This window comes from Lissotriton vulgaris, chromosome 10, assembly GCF_964263255.1.
Source record: "Lissotriton vulgaris chromosome 10, aLisVul1.2, whole genome shotgun sequence".
NCBI classification, from domain to species: Eukaryota; Metazoa; Chordata; class Amphibia; order Caudata; family Salamandridae; genus Lissotriton; species Lissotriton vulgaris.
In genome coordinates, this window is record NC_141698.1 from 198,486,112 (window position 1) to 198,509,186 (window position 23,075).

At 43.5% G+C, this 23,075-nt stretch overlaps 1 protein-coding gene across 1 annotated transcript in view; it reads right to left on the reverse strand.

Annotated features, from left to right (window-relative positions):
- Positions 1-2,227: 2,227 nt before the first annotated feature.
- The window catches only part of OXSR1 (oxidative stress responsive kinase 1), a 783,663-nt gene continuing 762,815 nt past the window's right edge, over positions 2,228-23,075 (reverse strand). The window contains exon 18 of the mRNA XM_086940877.1: positions 2,228-5,426. Coding sequence (XP_086797003.1) covers positions 5,352-5,426 — 75 coding nt within the window. The 3' untranslated portion in view covers positions 2,228-5,351. The remainder of the gene's footprint in view (positions 5,427-23,075) is intronic.

Genomic DNA, 23,075 nt, shown 5'->3' on the forward strand with positions numbered 1-23,075 from the left:
TTACAGGAAGTTCTTAAAGGCAATCAAACTAGGCATCAGTTTAACATGAGAAACCCCTTTGTGGCGGGCTCACACTTTGCACAGGTCTCAGTACTTTAAGGGTTTGCACTATGGGACATATAGAGGATTAAAAAGTGGTAAATAAAACTTACAGATTAGCTACAGAAATTGCATCTGCACACAGCCCAGTTATACTGGTACCTACAACTTGGGTATGTTCTCTCTCCTTAACATCATCTGATCAATGACCTAGAAATAATCCGGAAACATAACACAATTGAAGTTAAAAATGGGCACTCTGGAAGATACAAAAAATCTTTTAGGTGTACAGGTCCACAGTAGCAATTTTACTGCACAGAGTTTAGCCACTCAGGGAGGCAGACATTATTTGGGTTATCAAAAGAAGATTGGTCGAACACCTTTGAGCTCCAAGGAAAATAGTAATTTCAACCAGCTATAGATTAATCCGATTCAGCTATTTCCTCAGACTTGGTTTCACTCCTAAAATAATGTAGCAGATGCCACAGGACTCATCATCAACGTTCTAACATGGTCATGTAATGGGGGGGTGGGGGGGGGGGAGATTTGTATCAAACAGTACAGAGTTTCTCTGATTCTAAGATTCAGGAAAAATAATGGTCAGATGATGTAGGTAACCAAGATGATGATGGGCAAAGTGAGTCCAAAAAAGCTCTGAAAGATTTGCCCATTTCTGCCCGCCTACGACTCATCTAATTAAAATACTTCCAGAAAGTATATTTCACGTGTGGGACTCTTGAGGGATGGGGAGGAAACTAGATGCCTGCTGTATCCGCCGTGATGTGGAGAGAGGTATGCTCCTGCATGTGACGTGAGAATGCTCGTCCATCAGACAATCCTGGTACAGGGTCAAGTGTACCCTAGCAACAGTGGTGGGGAGGCCACTACAATTACACCCCAAGATGGCCTTGATGGAACAGATGCAGAAGATATGACTGAGCTCCTTTTCCCCGAGAGAGGCATATAAGAGAGAGGTTGTCCCCAAAAATGTGAGACGATATGGGGACCTTGCCTGTCCTATAAAACAGGAGGTGGGAATATGATTTTTTGGGCCGAAGACCCGGGAAAGGGGCATTTGATGCTGTCCCACTAGTGCATTGAGGGATGTGATCTACAGGTTAACTATTAGACTGCCATGTATACCTGCAGTGTGTGAGCCCTGGTGGAGGACTACAGGCCATGCAACCCTGACACAATTAACACTATTTAATCCCCCCCAACCATGTATTTCATATCAATGGGAGATACTGCGCAAGGGAACTGTATCTTTTCCTTCATTTATGAATTAACACGTTTTGAAATTTTTATTTAAAAAATCCTATAAAAAATATTCTGGAAAAATGCAGTCAAGCTAAGTACCAAGGCAACACTCTGGTTAAGGTGACATTGGCATGTCTTCTTAAATCCAAAACTTGCATTGCTGCATATTTTTGTGATCCTCCATACCAATACATAGAAATCATTTATTAACCTGAACTAATTGCGGTCCAACGGGATACTGATCAGAACTGGCACAATGCTACAGCACCCCATATTGGCAACAGGGTTCAAGGATTGAATAAGATCATGATTTGGGAGACACCTCTCCACGAGGCCCATAGTTGACCTCTTAAACACAAGGAGAATTGTGGTCCTCGCAGACCCATATTGATGGGGTAGGAGCAGATGCTCAATGGTATTCTGACAGTACCGCAGATGAATGGCAACCTGACAGTAAAGGTGGTGGTCCTTTTGCAGCGCTTCAGTAGTTTTTACCACTGCCATAAACATATGGTCAGCCAGCCAAAGGATGATCCCGTGTACAGTTTCTATATAGGAAATGGCTATTTATTAGATGAAAAGAAGACCATCACTGTTATGCCACATAACAGTTGTGTTCTTCACAGGTCATGATATTAAACTGAGTTAACTTTCTTGCAATGACAAGCCCGTTGAGTATGTTTGGGATTATTCTTGGGATTGCCTTGTAGGATATACATACAAATTACTGAAACAATTGACAAAAAATAGGTACAATTCTAGTAATTTCTGTTCCTTAACAAATTGTCTATTTCCAATTGCAACAAGAATTTCTTTGGAACAAAATTTGGCACAGTTATGTTCTAAATGAATCAACTGTCTACTGAACCAGGTTGTCTATTGTAATCCAAGCTTAAAAAGAGAGAAATAATACTGCAATACAACAATGAACAGTTTGCTCTTTATTGATTAAAAATAATTAGGAGAAACATGCAGTAAAATACAAAGTCAAAAAAGGAAAAATGGCAGAATATTTTACATCCTTTATTATAATCCACATTACACCAGGCAGTGTAACACTGGTCTTGCATACCATTTGCATCACATTATGAAATGGCCTCAGAACATAGGTAGCAATACACCACTAATGAACACTGGACAGAGAACGCCAATACTATCCAGAAAAAATAGAATGCATTTTAATAAACACCTTAGTTTTCAGCCATTTCACAATCCATTTGAAATGGTAGGAGGCAAGGGCGAACTCCGTTATTTCACCTCTTTAGTGACCGGAAAAGTTGAAACTTTCGCTTTCCACCTCACACATCATACATGCCTTGCAATAACGCCTTAAACAAATGTGCAGATAAACCATTCATTGCTTAAGTATTCATTTACACAAACCAGCTCTAGGGGCAAAGCTAGAGGTTACTAAAATGAACACGTTTGCATTGTTAAAAAAATCATAGTGTGTAATGAACAGCATTGGCACTTGTACCTCTGATTTCATAACAAAATATCAAGCACTGTAGTTACATAAAAAGAGTTTTGGTTAGCTACCATATGTCAGGCCCTACATATCTAAGCCACGTGATATTTTCACTCACACTGGACACAGACCAGTGTCAAACACAGGTGGTCAAGTGTACCAGAAACAATACAGATAAGGATAGGCAAGGCATTACTTCACTTGAACAGATGCGGCCTTTCAACATTTCCTAGAACTTCAGCCCAAAGTAGCACATGAGTCTATTTGCCATGCGAGGCAGTGAAGGTAATACTGAACTCTGGACTGACTAGCTCTCAGATGAAACATTTTTATTAGACCCTTCTGTAAAGAGGGCATAGGCTTTGTATGTCTACTCATGCAACGCTCTTAAGCGCACACTGAGCATCAAACCAACAAAAGCTAAGAATCACAAGAAAGCATGCTGCAAACAGGGATGATGGTAACGTTCAGATGGGTCTCTCAATGAAATAAAGTTGCTTCAATCATTCAGTTGTTTTACAGTGCTGCAAATATAATTAAGGTGTCTAACAGAATGCTTCAATCATGGTACACTGATGCATAACAAACAACATTTACCAACTTTCTACAGGTGTAAGAGATGGTGTTACACTTTGACAGCATCAGCAAAGCATTCACCCTGCTTTTTACCCACTCTATCTTTTGAATTCTTTTCCTCTACAAGAACATGCTCAAAACGTAATTTCCGCTTTTAGAATACTTCAAGAAATCTCATTTGGAAGGTATCTAATATTTACTTGACGACTCAAAATACCTGTGGTATAAAAAATATGCTCAATTCAGGAAACTCCCGAAGGGGCTCAGAGAAAATATATAAATATATATTATTTAAAGACTTAGAAAGAAATAATATGCCCAATTTTCCCATTGTAACACTTACATTTGAAAATGGACTGTATCTATATGGAAACAAAAAAATCCTATTTATATGTTAAATTACCTCCTAATGCTTTTTTATAAAATAGTTCAAAGCTAGTTGCACACGTCAAGGCCAACTGTGAGACAGAGTATTTAAAAAGAATTACCACCACTGATTGTTCACATTGTAGTAAATGTGTTATTTAAACAAGTGCATGATGTATGTTTAATACCATTTTGTGAAAACCACATACAATTAAGACATAAGGGGGGGGGGGGATCATCTGCATTGGATCCCAATCAAACAGGATTTTGGTAGCACGTTATTGAAGGACCATAGCCATTTAAACAACATGGCTTGACTCATTTGTGTAGAACAGCTTTACATTTGCTACTACTTATTGCTATAAAATGGTTGTGGAGACCTTCCTTGTAGGTTGCAGAGTATCCAATAAATGTTATCGAACTTTCAACATAGTGAATTTCATGAAAGACAAAGGAGCACAATATTTTATTTACCTCTAATAATTTAGTTTTCGTTTGTAATTCGAGCATAATATAAAATAAATACCTGCTTTATACTGAAAGAAGGATTACAGAGTAAAACGTTGCATGCATGATCATTTTGACGGAAGGAAGCAAATTAAGGGTTTTGGCTTTCAAGTAATTTTGATATACTGAACAGACTAAAAACCTCATGAAATAGTTTATGGTTTATTATGCTTTGTTAAATGTTTGAAGTGACTCTTTCAATGATATGTATGCCGGATTTCCACTTCAAAAGTATGTGCATAACTAAATAAAACACGTCTTAAATCCAATATTAACTTGGTTTAGTAGTTTTACTCTAGTTAGCCTAACAGTAAATCTGAGGGTCAAATGCACAACATTACACTCAACATTTGAGTTGCCTCTTTTCACCTTGAAAGCAGAAATTTGCAGACCCATATTTTTCTAGTCCTTTTCCAGACTATCATGTATAGGGTCCTAATCTATTGTTCTTTACGTTTGCACACTTCATGCTATTGGTAAACATAATTCAAAGAGTTCCTTCCAATAATGTTAGTGAACAACAAACTAACTTGCTGTACTAATATAACTTAGTGCCTTCTAGGAATAAGTTATCACTATAACTGAGATATGGAAGTTCTTAATATCACTGGGATTTTATTATTCATAACATAGCTGACAAAGTGAAAAAAACAGAGCTACAGTGTTTCAGACAACTTTACATTACAATTTCAGCTAAAAATCTGAGATGACAGGAAAGTTGTTCTGCTGATCTTTTTTATTTGCAGTTCAAGGTTAATGCAAGCCATTGAAACCACATTACAGGAATTAACATTTGAATAGTGGTGGGATCCCGGTTGGATGTTCAGTAGTATTTTTCTAATGTAAAGGAATAACAAGCAAGGGTGACATGCATTTGCCAGTGTGTATTCTGCTTGTTTGACATGAAACACATTCCAACGTTTAATTACCAATCACTCCTTATTTACAAAAAATGGTTTACTTTTGGAGTAACTTTGAGTTACACTGTAAGCTTGTGAGTCTGTTTGAGAAATGCTACAGCTCCTTGTTTGGGGCCGAAGTTCAATTCTTTGGCAGAAGTGGTTTCTTTAGGCCAACAGAAGTGTCATAAAGATGAACATGTGGATTCTCATAGGGCCATCTTGTGCTCTGGGATTTAGCTGATGCTGAGCTGTGCAAATCCTATAAGTTTACCATCATCTGGGATATCGGAGCCTTCAACACCAGATGCCTGCGTAAGATAAAAAGGAATTCAGGGTTTTACATTTCACAAACTCATCAAAAAAGCATGTAACCAATAAGGTGGAAAAGGAGAAGTAATAATAATAATCCACATTTGTAAAGTGCACAATCACCCGTAAGGGTCTCTAGGCGCTGGGGGCCGTCGGGAAGATTAAGCAAGCTATTGCCCAGAGCCACATGGTGCTGGGCTAATCTGCCGCCGGCCCTGGGGATCGAACCGTGATCCCCGGATTCCGGAGTCAGTCACCCTGGCCGCGGCGCCACACCTCTCCGGTACAAGTTACTTACCTGTAATCCTAGTTCTCTTCCAGGGGTATACTCATCAAAGTCATAAGCAGTGAATTATCCCCACCCACGTGCGGGATCCCAGAGCATACAGCAATATTGTGCCGAAAGCGTTATGCTGCTAGCGCAGATGGAGGACTCATCTAAATAAAGAAATCTGCACTTCACCTGTGGTCCGTGTTCTGGGGTTTGATCTGAGAATATATATATATATATATATATATATATATATACACATATATAAATAGCAGCTCCGAATTCCTAACTATACCCAGCCTGGTTCAGGAAGACAGCACTCACGAGCACAGCAGTGTATCAGCTGATACACTGCTGTGCTCGTGAGTGCTGTCTTCCTGAACCCGGCTGGGTATTGTTAGGAATTCGGAGCTGCTATGTTAACGCGGACACCATCGCGGTTAAGCACCCGCTTTGAAGAGTGACTCGTTCCTTTGGTGTAACTTGGAGCTGGATACATATATATACATACATATATATATATATTACTTAACAACATTATATAACAATATTGGATGCTTTACTTTATTCTGTTTTTGAGGGCGCAGGCTTGGTAATTATGCCAATCTTATGCCGATACACGGCAAGATTATATTCCTGACTGGCAGTGGTGTTGGCACATTGTGATTCTAGTATGTTGTATAGGGATTGATCCCAAACTGCATTATCACTCTTATGTATCATGTAACATTGTATAATGGCCGCCACGTTTTACCAGCGCTCCTTAACACAAAGTAAATGCATTAGAGTATAGTCCGTCTTCACTTTACGACAGTGAAGGCGCACACAAAAAGAGCCGCGCGTAGCATAACGTTGACACTGAAGAAGGACTTTGTCTGAAACGCGTTTGTCTGCATCACTGTTGCTGCTGGTGAAATAAAAACTTTGCCACCTACCTGGAGTGCTTTAATCTTTTTCAAGAATCGAAACCGATTACCGAGCCTTCATATATATATATATCATGCAGGACAGCTTGGGTGTTACTCGATGAAAATAAAGAACACTTAATTTTGCACGAAGATTTGGGTCCGACTTGTTCGTTTTTCCAGTGGAGTGGAAGTGTGATGCCGTTGGCGTTAAGCGATACAGGATTTCATATATATATATATATATATATATATATATATATATATATATATATATATACACACACACACAAATACAGGTGTATGCACAGATCATAAAGTATATAATACTTACTACACCATACATCTACATATGTATTCATACCTACATATAATTACATATGCAGCCGCATCAAAAAAATCTAAAAACAGATAGGGCAAACAGACAAAATTACATCAGTTTTGCTTTGTATAACAATAGGTCTCTCAAGACTGCTTGCAATAGAGACCATACACTATAATGGTTTCATACAAGAATCCTTTATTTACCAAAACAAAGAAAGGCAGGTAATTGTAGGCAGTTTGGCCCAAAGGCTGCATAAGAATAACTGTCTTAGTACAGAAAAGACAACTGGCACTTTGCCTTTAAGGCTTACAAGAATCTGAGCACTTTGCCTTTAAGAATCTCAGGGAGCACTCTGCTCCCAGCATGCCCCACAGGCGACAGTTAGGTCAGTTAGATCAGTTCTTTTTATAAAGGCATACTAAAACTTATTTACATCCTGTACTCACATTGCTCGGCCGGGGAGCGGTGCTCATGAATTTGATGCGTATACCACTGGAAGAGAACTAGGATTACAGGAAAGCAACTTATCCTTCTCTTCCAGGGGATACTCATCAATAGTCATAAGCTGTGAATAGAATAGCAAGCCCTTCCCTCACACTTCGCGGACGAGCAATTCTGCACCAGTAATAAAAAGGCAATAATACAGTTGAAAACAGATAATCAACCAAACCGATTTCTTAGCGATGCCCGACCTACTTGAGCATCTACCTGAGCATCCAATTCTAAGCAGTAATGGCGAGAGAAAGTATGAACTGACCGCCATGTAGCTGCTTTGCAGATTTTGGCTATGGGAATGTTCCTGAAGAGGGCCGTAGTAGAGGTCTTTCCTCTGGTTGAATGTGCTTTAGGCCTTCCCTGAAGAGACTTATTAACCAACTTTTAGGCCAAAGATATGCAGGAGACTATCCACCTTGAAATGGACCTCTTTGATGCCGCTAAACCTGTGTTAATACTACCATAATTGACAAATAGTCTGTTGTATAGCATTTTAGGACCCCAGTGTAATTTTCCAAATTCATGCCCTTATATAGGTATAAATCACCATATCCTTATATAGGCATAGAAATCATAACCATATTTAGACATAGCTCATGCAGTCCAAATACGGCATGGCTACTTCCACTAGTTCTGAAAATCCACAACGATTTCTTGGAAAACTCGGCTTCAGCAGTTAGAGACTTCCCCTTGCTTGAATATTGATTTGTCCAAGAACTCATGGAGTTTTCAAAGAACTGAGACTCTTTGATAACGTTATTATGTCCAACTTTCCGTCAAACTCGGCACCTTCAAGGTATAAATATGCCCACACTCGCCCTAGCAAACACACGGTGGTTTGGAGAAGTTCGACTATCTACTTGCCCGATGCATCCTGCTAAAGCAAGTGCCGAAGGAAGCCGACCCTCCAGCAGACGCACTGAGAGACACTGTCTTTTCTCTTGCCTAGAAATCCAGCTCCAGTGTTTCCAAGCTCCCCTTGCGGGGTGTTGGGAAATCGGGTCCTGAGACTGACCTCATTCATTCTAAAACCAAGGTACGGAGCTGGCTAGACCCTAATAGAGATCTTGGTTAGATTCTTGGCAAAAAGAATACTATATTTATGCTACACCACACTTACTTCTTCCCTCGTACTAGACTTAGGTTAGGTACATCGGGGTAGGCGTATTTTGGAAGCACCAGCAGAGTACTTTTTAGCCTTTGTTATTTATGTATGTATTTATCTATGCTCTAGAAGCCATAAAATGCTTTTACAGTATTATTTCATAATTCTCTTCTTGCCGTACGCATTATACTTTACAGCCAGTATTACAATTGTAGCAGTTCATTTCTTCTGCATGAGAAGGAAGACTGTTCAATAAATACTTTTATTGAAAATGCCCGTCTCTCCATTTCTCTGCACCTCTGGTGAAACGAAGCATGCACGAGGCTGAGTAAAATATCTATCTATTGTTTCCACAACTCTGAAGATCAGTTTTATCTTGGGGAAACAAAGTTGTCATGTTTATGCGTTTTTCAGAAACTAATCCCTTCTTGTGAATTCGAGAAAGTTTCTAGTGACCTCTGAGCTAGCTGGCACTCGCAATTAAGTCTAATATATTCGATAGAGACCTAGTAGACATAAGTCCTACGTCACATCTATAGGATATATTATTCCAATGCGCAGAGCCTATTGGGAATAAAGGAACTACACTACATGGCCCCCAACGTTTGGTAAGGCACTAATTTAACACTAGATACTAGAGTAACTCAGTCGTGCTTTTTACAGAGACCACTTTTTCCCCGTAAAATACTCCAATAGACGTCTGGAGTGGTTAAAAGGATAAAATACCTGCCATAACTGAGGACGACGAAAATTCTATGTATTAGGTTTTGGTTTAGTTCAACGGTGAAGGATACAGTGTTCCAAAAATATTGTGCACCTTATCTTTGTTTCCTTGAAACTTGCTCTGCAAAACTTTCACAAAATGTGGGATACCGACAACGAGAACGGTGGATCCGCAGGAAATGATACCCGGCTGGGTTTAGACGTTGCAGGTCTGCAACAAGATGACCCGGATGCTATAATCATCCCGGAAAACTTAAGGAAAACATTAGCTATATAGCTTATAGAAAATGGTCTATCACCAAGAGGTGGTAGAGTTATATTTGTCATAGAGGCACACGAATATCGGCAGACAGAGGTATTCTATTCATGGATTATCTTTCCACAAGCAAATCCAACAACACATGTGTTCCACTTCTATAAGATAGAGGAACATCGAGCGGAATACGTTCCTTTCGAGGATATTGAAATTCCATTACCTCACCAAGAGCATCAGCTTTGATTGAAAGGTGCCCTACAACATCAAAATCATATTACTAGGCTCGGTCCATTAGGTAGACTAGGAGCAACATGGCCGGTACTAGCCAGCTATACACCACATCCTGCCATGGAAAGAATGACAGGTCCAGAACTGTTAGCTCAGTTAAAACAATTAATCAAAATACATAGACAATTGGCTCAATATGTCATGCAGACTCTAACAGTCCAACCGACTATCAGAATTCCACAGCAAACCCTTCATCAAGGGAACACAAACAAAATTACACCTCAGACCATACAATCAGTCATCGGTAAATTACCCACAATAAGGGAACAAATTCCATTCTGGTTAGCTCAAGAAATAACTCAGATCGAGGTAGTATTTCCCCGATAGTACACCTCATAAACACAGGATTCTAACAATCTGTTTACCAATGGGGATCGCACCACACATGGAGACTGTGACACTTGGGGTACAGTCTTCGCTGCAATCTACACAAAAACACATGGTGATCCGTCCATGGCGGTAATACCAGACGTCCTGAAACAGATTCAAAATTAATACGGGGCAGAACCTGCTTTAAATCTCAGTATGAAGTTACTGAAGGATTTCAAACAGGTCTCAGCTATAATATTAGCTGATATTAAAGGTGAAGTAGCATCCGTGGCAATACGCCAAAAACGAAAAGAACTTGATGTAACTGAGCAACCATATGAACTTACCAGAATAATAGAAAAATCCTATGAAGACCTAGGTAGAGATAGTTTGGGAGGGAAACCAGTAAAGCCCGAACTAACAGAAAATCCTGAAAAAGTTTTTATTAAAAACACTCACTACTCCTAAAAAGAAGTGGGAAAATACTAGACAGACACATCCTAAAGAGAAGCGTTCTCAATCCAGAGGTAGGTCTCCTCAAAAGGAGAACTCTGAAAAGAGATATAATCTCAGAAATAGGGATCATTTGAGAAAACCTGATAGATATCAAGATACTAATACACGTTCCTCTCGTACCTTTCAGACTTCCTCGCAGAAATCCGAAAGAAGAGGACGATCAGAACACAAGGAAGAACGCGTGAAGACCAAAGACGATCAACACGTTCCAAAAAATAGGAAAACTCAGTTCACCAAAAAGAAGGTAGCAAGTCTAAAAATCAGACATGCCGAGGATTTTGAGGACAACTCAAGAACAGGGAGTGGGTCCAGACAATGCTGGACAGTGCAGCAGAAGTTACCATAGCTCGCAGGATCCTGAAGGATCATCTGGAGACAGTGGACCTGAATGAATACATTCCAGTTGAAACTGCCGATACCAGGGTTACTGTACCGCATAAGTTATATGAAGTAACACTCCGGATAGAGGGGGACATAACTAGAAAAATAAAAGCACTCTTTTGGGAGAAGCTATCAAAGGGTTATGACATTCTTCTAGCTGATAAAGACTGGCCACCTGAATTTGTCAGGGAGTGCCCACATGGCGAAGATATTATAAATTGTACGGATGTGTGGCACAACAAAATGTTAATTGTGACTTCACACTGTAGGATTTGATTGGCTGTTTTTGGGTGCCTCTAGGTGTAATCCCCTCTGACCCTGGGGGATCCTAAATTGTAAATACACAAAAGTTGCAGCGCCAAACAAATGGCACTGTACCCACGGGCACTCCTCTGAGACTTAGTCTCTACATCATGATATCAAATGATGAAGCGATTGTCATGTACTGTTGAAATTTGATGGAATTGATCAATAATGTAACAATTTCGAAGAAATGATTTGAATAAAAGACTTTATTAAAGAACTCATTACATTGACCTACCAATGAGTAATTGAGAATTCCTACACCTATAACAAACGGATTACATCAATACGAATTGTAGAGACTAAGGCTCAGAGGAGTGCCCGTGGGTACCGTGCAATTTGTTTGGCGCTGCAACTTTCGTGAAGACATTATTATGCCAGCCTTCTCAAAGCATATTCCTATTCATAAAAAATACACCTGTGCCAGAAAATGGGCTGTAGCACAGGCTTCAGCTTTATATAACAAGCATTTGCAAAGCAATAGGTCTAGCATTAGGAAAGTTTGAACTGTTGGTATTGTAAATGACAAATTTGTTGTTTATGTGTTGGTTTTGAAAATAGTGAAATTAATAGCTTTGTCATTTACAATGCCAATAGTTTTAAGGTTCGCAAATGTGACACCTATAGCATTTGTAATGAAATATGTGTTGTAATTACGTGACTTAGATGTATTGATATTACAAATAACCAACGGCGTAGATAGGGGGGTGGGCGGTCCGCCCCAGGCAGCATTATTTTCGGCGCGGCGGTCACGCAGCACTGATGGTCCATGACTGCGGCAGTTATAATTTATTTGCGGACACTGACACAGTGTCCGCAAATTAATGATAAAGGCTGCCGTCATAGACCATCAGAGCCGCCGCGTATGTGAGTCAGACTCCCTGAGCCTTCAATCTTGGAGCGCGCGAAAGCGCTACCAATGATGGCTCGGGGAGTCATTTTTGGCCAGCCCCCCTCTCCGCTGATTGCGCACCAGTGACGTGCGCCACCACCGTGCGCAGGATGATTGGTTTACTTCAACTGTAACGAAGGGAAAATGAAGCAAAGTTAAAGCGGATTAGGGGCTTCCTGAAATTGCTGCCGCCCGCTGTAGTTTGCCTATCCTCAACATACATGCTGCTGCCCTGTCGTGACGTGTGTATGTATGAGGCACGGGGGTAGGGGTCATGTTGTGCCTTTTGAGCCAGTGTCTTCAATCAAAAGCACTTTTTTTGCGCACTTTGCGTAGCTCCAATATTAAGTTAGTAGCTGGCGGCAATCATGACTGCGCAGCTCTCACGGTGCACCTGCAGCTCAAGAGAACACGAGATCCTCCGGATCATTCGTCGAGACATGCCTGGAGGTCCCGTTGCCGAGGGGCAGGGGCTGGTGATGTACCTGCAGACTTCCATGCCTCACTAGCACCAAACTCTGCAGGTGACATGGTTTGGCGGCACCCGTTGGGACTTCACGGACACAAGGCACCCCTGTAATTAAGGTGATTTAGAGGCATTTTAAGTTGCATAGCTGTTCTATCACTATTTTTATGTATTGGTTAAACTTAAATTTGAAAGTGTTAACTTATATGGTGTGTCAAGGTGCTTTTTAGACTCTGCTACTAGGTTAATTTAGGACTACTGCGGCGCAATCAGGTTGGCGTGAGAGTGGGCCTGGAGGTCAGTCAAGCATCTCGTTCAATCCTTTTAGTGGCTTTTGTAGCGTTACGTTTCAATACTGTATAACCTTATGGTCGTGGTTGAATTCTAATTCAGGGCTTTGGAAACTAAAATGCCCAGGATTCCGACAAAAATACAGCTCTATATTCTATTTCCCAGCATGCCTTGTGTCCTGATACAGATAGGAAGTTCAGGAAGTTTCAAAGTCCTTACAGATTTTTAGCAGGTACCAAGAATGGAATGAAGTGAGCTTGCACTTGCTTTGAGGGATGGTGGAATTATGGGCCATGGGGCTGAGGGCTGGATATTATTGTAGCCATGAAATATTTTATTTGCACGTGTTTATTTTTAGGTATGTCGGCTTTACAGTGCTTTGCAGCACTTGTGTGCTATTAGCACATGCACGACTGTCAGAAGTAAAAAAATATAGCAAGCAATAACTTTTCTGTAATCCCAACCTCTATATTTATCAAACCACTAATACATTGACATTCAGTGACTTTTGCCTCCTTATTTGTACAAATCAAACCCAAAAACCTTTATATAACATATAGTTCCTTCAATCACTTTATTTCGAAACTATGTATAATGATGTTTTGTAGTGCGTTACAGACTGTATCAATATTAAGTTTTTTCTTAGGTAGTTTCTGGATGGGTATTTTTTATAGAGAAAGTGGCTATTTCCTTTGCAAGCTTCAGAGTATTAGAAACACGCTACTAATCTGTGTCTAGCCTGCAAGACTCAGATTTGGTTCATATTAGGACCTCCACAACCATTCTTCTTTCCAAGGTCGAAATTCATTACCATGGAGGGTTAGTGGTACAAAAAAAAATTATGAGCGAACAGTCATGAAAACCACAGCAAACACAGAAACAACTACAACTGTGCAGTCACGCAGTTTGACTCTGCAGTGCTCTGCTCAATTTTCAGCTGACTACCATTAGCACACTTTCGTTCGGTGAGTTTTTAGAGTTTCTCATTGGTCAAATGGTTGTAATTTGTGATATTTATGTTTCCCTCGTCATCTTCATTACTTACTTTTGCTTGTAAGAAAATGTCACTCAGTCGATGAAATGTCACTCATAATTTCACTGAAATTATGACTATGTCACACATACCAATCTGAAACCTTGTCAGCTATGTGATTCACCAGCATGACTAGTAGCGCTGGTGTTAATTTTCACTGTGTCCAGATGTTTTCAGGAGACAGTTAAAATGTCAAGATAACACAAGTAAATAATGTTCCTTGGAGGGAGATAAGCATTTTGTCTAGTGGCAGATCTCACTGATCATGAAGTAATGCAGAGGGTTCATGTGCCTGCAGCAAAGAATGTGTACCATGCAGTTCACTAAACGGCATTTTTATGCGGCTATCTCAGCGAGTTGCTGCATTTTGTCACAGAGCTCCTTTAGTTACTTGCAGTTCATAAGTTACAATCCTAATACCACAATTATATACAAACTCCCATCAAGGAGCTGCATTTAAACTGTATTTTATACGTTATAACATTTTTCCCTCCAGTCTTTAATTATCCTAATGTTATTAAAGGGTTTTGTTTGTATAGTAATTCATTCTTGGATGGGCAGGCACATAGCTAGGGGTCACAACCCAGGGTGGAAGGTACTGAATGTGGTGATGAGGAATAAAGGTTAATAAGGTATACATGGTAACGGGATGAAATAATGGAGTATGTCTAACGTTATGACGTAAAGCATGCCAAGAATGTCAGAACACAAGAGCAGTGTGCAATTTCTCTAAGTCACTAAGCCTTGTGCGAAATGAACTTCTATATATCAATAACAAGCTGGAGGTTTTTGGAGCGATAGAGCCAAGCTACACGGTTGACTTCATTGGGGGATCCGGAGCAAATACGTCCTTTTTTCCGCAGCCCCCTCCCACTATCGGCCATGGGCGGCAATCTGAGGGATAGCCCCGGGCGCCAGAAGCTCTAGCAATGGCTTTTATTTTTTTTAATAATTAATACTTAAATAAAAGCTATTGTAATTTATAATGGCAATAGATTAAACTTTTGTAAATAACTTTTGTGAAGATTATGTTCAGTGTATTTTATTGTGACGAAAATCTAAGAACAGAAGTGAAATATTAACATCTTTTTGTGACATTTGTAATAAAGCTTGAAACATTGAGAGAACATATTTGAACCAGTTGTTGCTGAATGGTTGCACAGATTGATGCTGTGGTGGTGCTGAGTGATGTTGTGGTGCCCCTGAGTGATGCTGTGGCGTTCAGTTATGTTGTGGTGCCCCTGAGTGATGCTGTGGCGTTCAGTTATGTTGTGGTGCCCCTGAGTGATGCTGCGGTGATGCAATAGAGTGAGTGCGATAGCTAGGGCGACAGCTGGAAGGAGGGCGACAGCTGGAAGGAGGGCGACAGCTGGAAGGAGGGCGACAGCTGGAAGGAGGGCGACAGCTGGAAGGAGGGCGACAGCTGGAAGGAGGGCGACAGATGGAAGGAGGGCGACAGATGGAAGGAGGGCGACAGATGGAAGGAGGGCGACAGATGGAAGGAGGGCGACAGATGGAAGGAGGGCGACAGATGGAAGGAGGGCGACAGATGGAAGGAGGGCGACAGATGGAAGGAGGGCGACAGATGGAAGGAGGGCGACAGATGGAAGGAGGGCGACAGATGGAAGGAGGGCGACAGATGGAAGGAGGGCGACAGATGGAAGGAGGGCGACAGATGGAAGGAGGGCGACAGATGGAGGGAGGGCGACAGATGGAGGGAGGGCGACAGATGGAGGGAGGGCGATAGATAGATAGATGGAGGGAGGGCGTTAGATAGATAGATGGAGGGAGGGCGATAGATAGATGGAGGGAGGGTGATAGAGGGAGGGCGATAGATAGATGGAGGGAGGGCGATAGATAGATGGAGGGAGGGCGATAGATAGATGGAGGGAGGGAGGGCGATAGATAGATGGAGGGAGGGAGGGAGGGCGATAGATAGATGGAGGGAGGGAGGGCGATAGATAGATGGAGGGAGGGAGGGCGATAGATAGATGGAGGGAGGGCGATAGATAGATGGAGGGAGGGCGATAGATGGGGAGAGGGCGATAGATAGATGGAGGGAGGGCGATAGATAGATGGAGGGAGGGCGATAGATAGATGGAGGGAGGGCGATAGATAGATGGAGGGAGGGCGATAGATAGATGGAGGGAGGGCGATAGATAGATGGAGGGAGGGCGATAGATAGATGGAGGGAGGGCGATAGATAGAGGGAGGGCGATAGATAGAGGGAGGGCGATAGATAGAGGGAGGGCGATAGATAGAGGGAGGGCGATAGACAGAGGGAGGGAGGGAGGGCGATAGAGGGAGGGCAATAGGGAGGACGACAGCTAGATAGAGTGAGGGCGACAGATAGACTGAGACTGAGGTGGCCTCGTGGTGGACGTGGTGGACATGGTGGTGGTGGACATGGTGGTAGTGGACATGGTGGTGGTGGAGGTGGTGGTGGATGTGGTGGAGGTGGGTGGTGGTGGTGGAGGATGTGGTGGTGGGTGTGGTGGTGGGTGCGGTGGTGGGTGCGGTGGTGGATGTGGATGTGGTGGATGTGCTGGTGGGTGTGGTGGTGGTGGGTGTGGTGGACGTGGTGGTGGTAGAGGACGTGGTGGTGGTAGAGGACGTGGGGGTGGTGGTGGACGTGGGGGTGGTAGAGGACGTGGGGGTGGTGGTGGACGGGGTGGTGGTGGACATGGTGGAGGTGGACATGGTGGAGGTGGACATGGTGGAGGTGGACATGGTGGAGGTGGACATGGTGGAGGTGGACATGGTGGAGTTGGACATGGTGGAGTTGGACATGGTGGTGGTGGATTTCATGGTGGTGGATATGGTTGTGGTGGACGTGGCGGGTGTGGTGTTGGTGGGGGTGTTGGTGGACGTGGTGGTGCACATGGTGGACGTGGTGGATGTGGTGGTGGTGGAGGACGTGGTGGTGGTGGACGGGATGGTGGTGGAAATTGTGGTGTTGAATGTGGTGGTGGTGGATTTGGTGGTGGTGGACATGGTGGTGGTGGTGGTGGTGGTGGTGGTGGGTGTGGTGGTGGTGGACATGGTGGTGGTGGGCATGGTGGACACGGTGGTGGTGCCCAATGTTCAGAGGGGACTGGCCCCTTCACGCAACAATAGTTGTGTTTACACAACAGAGCTGCTGGTTGCTCCGTCAGTTGTTGTCAAGTATTGTTTGGGTTTAGAAACCGGTTCTGCGGCACTTCAAACAAGTTGTGCCTTGTCAGAAACTACAGCCAGGATGCTCAGTGTTCTTTTAATATTGCACTTTATTATAATTTCCGCAAACGATCAGGTTTAATTAGAATTTGCCCGTGTGCGTCCCGGGAGACACCGGCTTAAATTAAGCCCCTGCAAGGGCCTACATTACGCCCCTGAGTTGAGCGAGCCCCAACAGCTTTGCGTATTACACACAGAAACAGTGAAAGGAGTTGTAATACACGGTTGGCGGGAGAGAGGATTGGCAGAGGGGAGAGGAGGATCGGAGAGGAACTTTTTTTAACGAAAGGGACAGGCTGAAGGGAAAGAGGAACAGAGGGTGTCTCATGGCGTGAAGACATGGAGTGCATGCTAAGGAAAGAAGGGGGTATAGAAAAGGGTCCATGGTGTAGAGGGGAGAGAGGAAGCGGAGGGCACAAGTTTTTAAGATTAGGGCAAGCTGACAACAAAGAAGTCCAGGAGGAGACCCCGTGGGGTGGAGGAAGAGGGGAATGAAAAGCACCGGTTAGAGAGGAAACCCGTGCAGCGGTGGTTGCAGAAAGGGCAGGTTGAAGGGAAAGGGAGTCTAAAGGTTAGTGAGGTAGTGTGCTGAAAAGTGTGGTGTAGGGATGTTGAATGCTTCAAGTGAAACGTATGAGCCAATAAATAAAATCAGTAAAACGCTTTTGAGGTGCACAAGGGTCTGACGAGAAGCGAGTCTCCATTGATATGCTTGAAGGTGTTGAAGAAGAGTGAACGAGACGTTATCAAGGTACACAAGTTAAATAAAGGTGGATGAGCCAGGTTCAGTTGGTTACAGCCAGGGAGTGCGCAAGTTGGCACTGTAGAGAACCAACCATAAGTGCACGCATTTTCACTCTTATCACTCTCTCTGAAATGAATATGTTAGAGGGATGATGAAGTGAGAGCTCATTCCACAGCACTAGTGACCCCTTCCACCCACAGCCATCCAACCTTACATTAAAGACTTGGTGTGTAGCAACGTGATCCTCAGGAGATTAGGAACAGCTTCTCAGTAGTAGGCCCAGCTTAAGTGATGTGGAGCTACAATTCAACTTAGACACCACATTACTATAAATGAAAAATGGCGTGTTGTTGCCTACTGCGAGTCTCACATTCAAGCCCCGCAAGGGGGTGGAGAATATGTTTGTTATAGTGAACCTGCAGTAGCATCTACTGTATGATTTAAGTTTAACTTTCTTTGGGTTTTAAAGTGTTCATGCAATTTGTGACTGTATTTAAATGGTGTTCTGAGATGCACAGCTGCCAAGATGATTCACGTTATGTGAGCAGTGTTGTAGGAGTTGTGAGGGTGCGACACGAGGAGATTAAGTGGCGGCAAAGGTGTAAAAAACAAAAAGCAGTGTTGTGGTAGGGGGAGCGTTAGCAACAATGTTCTCCGGACGAAGTGCCAACAATTGTTGCATACACCGGCCCTAGTGCACAAGTGCATGCTTAGACAGCCGCTTGCGCCTGCCGCAGTACATCCTCTTACTATTGGGATGATCAAAAACCTGCATTTACTGAATGTGCCAGTGAAATAAAAAAGCATCCGTTATTTCAGACTGTAAAAACATTGTTGTGCTTAAACTTTCAAAGGCTGTTGCTTTAAGGCTCATAGCTGCATTGAATACTATATTATCACTTTTTAGAAATATTGTGTGTGTCCACTGTTTGCCAAATAACAAGCATTGGCAAATGATGAGGGAGGTGTGCCTAGATTGAGTGACCACATGAGGAAAGAAGGATGAACAGGAGAGGAGGGAGCAGCGGCCGGATGTGGCGGAGCAGCGGCCGGATGTGGCGTAACAGCCAAAGCAGACGACCGTGAAGCTGGGGAACCATGACCGAATCTCGGCATTGGCTCAAGCATCCTGTGATTGTGTGTAAATCACCTAATCTCCCTGTACCTGAAAAAGGAATATGTCCATCTGTAATGTAACTGGTGATCATATAAAGCGCTCTGATCCCTTCGGGTCGAGTTGGTGCTATATAACACTGCAAAGAAATATAATTTTAAATAAGCAGTGTGGTGAGCAGTATGGGGGGGTGGCACAGGGATATTAAGTGGCAGCAAAAGTGCAAAAAACAACTGTGTTGGCTGAGGGGTCAGCACGAGGAGATTGCGGTGGTAGAAGCTTAATAAACACAGAAGCAAAGAGCATGGCAATTGAAACTGCAGCTGTAAGCCTTTCATGAAGCTAGTGCAGGAAGTAAACTGTCCACTGATGAGCGGTCAGGTGTGGGATAATGGCCAGAGCAGCCTACCTTCAAGATGGAGAACCAGGTTCGAGTATCGGCTCAGGCATCCTGTGATTGGTGCAAATCATTTAATGTCCCCATGCCTGAAAATGTAATGTGTCCATCTGTAATGCTGTTTATGTAAAGCGCTCTGATCACTTCGGGTCCAGTTTACGCTTTATAATTTTGCACAAAAAATATATATACAAAAGCAGTGTTGTAGGAGCTGTGGGGGGGCGACACGAGGAGTTTAAGTGGCGACAAATGTGTAACAAGCTGCCAGACGCCAGTGTGCTGGGATGGGGAGGGCTATTAAATGAAGTGGGATAAAGCGCTCCGATACCTTCAGGTCGAGTTGGTGCTATAGAACACTGCAAAGAAATATAATTTTTTAAATAAGCAGTGTGGTGAGCGGTATGAGGGGGTGGCTCTTGTGGCATGCATTTTTCACTGTGGGTATTTCTGGCTGTTTTATAGTTTAATGTGGCTCTGTGGAGCGGTGGAAGAGACTGCAGGCATTTGTGGCGGTGACGGCGCACAGGAAGGAAGACTCGTCAAAGATAAAGATCGAAATGCAGAGGCCCATGAAAGGAAGGGGGCGGAGAGGAGCCGGCTGGCGCACAAAGTGGCGCACAGATGCAGATCAAAAGGCCATGAAAGGAAGGGGGCTGAGAGGAGCCGGCTGGCGCACAAAGTGGCTCACAGACACATGGTGGCAAATGGAAGCATGTGCACAAAGCGCGTGATTGTGCGCGTAAGCTACACATAATCCGTTGGCAGCACTTCCAAATGCCCCTCTTACTAAATATCTCGCTATTGCGATCGCTTACGCGATAGGCAAGGCAAGACCTAACAAGAAGAGCTAGTAAATATCGGAATGTGGTGGCAGATGACCAAGAGGCACCGGTGATAAAAGTAGTGCGTCAATGGGAAGAGCGGCCGTGGGAGGAAAGTAGGAGAGTGGTGGGAGGGGTGGAGCGGCAGACCTTGAAGTGTGATTGGGGACAGACAAATGGTGGTGTGACGAGGCTGGTTCATTGAAGTCTCGTGCGAGGCTGATGGGTTTGCCGTGCACGCGCGTCTCACACGAGTGCACCAAATGAACTGGACGCTATTCGCTTGTTCAAGAAGTTTGTTTCCCCTGCTATAGGTTCGAGCTATTAATCCCTGCAGGATATAATACTCAATACCTAAAAATCATGTGGGATGGGATGAGGACTTCCTCACCATAAGATCCAGTTAAAAAAAAACAACCTACTGCTCAAAGGCAGCATCCAGTTAAGCAAGAAGCTAAAAAACAGGTCGGGAGATCTTAGTTCAACTTGAATACCAAGGCGTGATTGAAACATGCACCTCGTCCATGAACATTCCTTTGTTTCCTGTCCCCAAACCAGACAATACATATGGTCTAGTTTTGGACTACAGACAGTTAAATTCTTGTAGCAAAACCTTTGCAGTACAAAATGCACACAGTGCAGCACTGATGAATAACATTGTGCGCAAAAAATATAATACGACATTAGATATTTCAAACGGTTTCTTCTGTCAAAATATTGCACCTGAAAGCAGGTACTTGACCGCTTTCTCAATTATGGGGACACAGCGTCACTTCTGTCTTCTCCCACAGGGATTCAAGAACAGTCCAGGGTTATTTTCAGCCAGAGTAACAGTTACTACAAACGTATGATGATGAGGCATTATCTTATGTCGATGACATTATCTTACAGACGGTGATTTGGACAGGCACTTGAACTGGGTGAACACCATAATACTTGGCTTCGCCTCTGAAGGGTACAAATTCAATTTTAAGAAATCAAGAATTGCCCACCTCAACATCTTATTCTTAGGATATGAACTTTCGAGTGAAGGCAAAAGCCTGGCAGCAAATTGTTTAGAGAAATGTGCGCTGCTCCAACCTACAAAAATGCTGAAAAACGTACTCGATTCTAGGATTCCTGAATTTCGGAAGAACTTACACTCTAAACTACGCAGAGAGGGTTAAACCTCTCTACGAACTAATCAAACCAGAGTTCAAGTCAACTAATTGGACTAAAAAACACAGAAATTTAGCGTTCAGTGCAAACAGACATGTTAGCAACAACACATTTACAGACACGCGAAAACGTACGTAACCTTGTAATCCGAATCATTCCAGGAAGATGCAGATTCACATACCTGACCTTTAATGAAGGTGACAAGGTACCAATAGCATACAAATCGCACTTGTTGTGAGAAGGTGGCCTGATATGCAGTGCTCACTATTCTAGTGAACACTATGTATCAGTCCAGCAACCCTTATTGATGATTGGTTGTAAGTCAACCTTATAGACCAGCTATCCTAGTAGCGTGGATACGAGCAGTCTAAGGCTAAAGACTCGAGAGGGCGTGTTAAGCCAGCTGTTTACCACACATATACCCCTTGAATACCAAGTGAAAGGACACCACACAAGTGTTATGAAAATAAACAGTTATTTATTTAAAGATCACAACAGCCCTGTACTCTTTATGAGGACAGGGTACTAAGCACAAACCAAAACTCTTACAAAAATACTTAAGTTAGCACAGTATATACAAATGCCCGAGGGGCACGGAAAACCATATACTCTGAAAGTGGAATGCGAAATTCCTAGCAGGTAAGTACAGTACTAATAGCTTTTGGAATCGCTAGGACTTGACTAGGGAATCGTTAGATTACTTCTAGGAGGCCTAGGGGACTCGGGTGCAGTGTGTGCACTCTCACGCGAGATGCGGGACAAAAGTCTATGGTAGCTAGGAAATAGAAAGTTAGTGTTCTCGGGCGAACCCGACCTGGTAGGGAGAAAACGAAAGTAGATTCTGACCCTTGGATAGTGAGGCTATGCTGGGGCACCGAAATGCCGAAGTTACCTAGCCCAGGGGCTGCAGCTGCATAGGTCTGAAAAGACGTCGGGAATCCTCGTAGACGGACCAGGAGCCGGAAGAAAAGATGCTGGCCGGTGACCAGTGAAGAAAGTTCAGTTGGATCCAAGCCTGGATCTCGAAGATAGATGACACCTGAAAGCAGAGGGGACCAAGTTCGAGACTACTAGCCAGTAGTCAGTGGGCACCAGGAGGGCACCGGATGGTAGCCACCTCGACAAGGTGAGTGGGTGACGCTTGACTCGAAGATCTCACGGACCAGGAGGCGTTGTCGGCGACCAGGATGGAGGATCGAGCTGTCCCACGAAGATAGAAGCTGTCGGCGTCGCTGGACCCAGGATTGGGCAACAAAGCCTTGGCAAACTCAAGCCCACGCGGTGGACCTAAAATGGCGTCTGGAGTGGACCAGGAGGGTCCGGGGTGCCTCTCTTGAAGAAGGAAGCAAGGGCCAGCCTGGAGCAACCAGACCAGCAGTCGTGAAGTCGTTGGGCGTCGTTCAGAAGGCCACAAGCCAGCCGGCTAGTAGCCAAACAACGCGGTGCACAGCAAACAGCAGAAGGGCCCCACGCAGATCGTGGAGATGCAGGGGGGCTGATCTTGGGTGCTGGAGCTGCGCAGGGTCGGGGCTTCTCGGACCCCAAAGCACTCACCAGTGGAGGACACGGTGGGCTTGCAGTAAAGATGTCGTGCAGTCTTGGCGATCGTCGGTCCCTTGAGGTCTCGTCGCACTCACG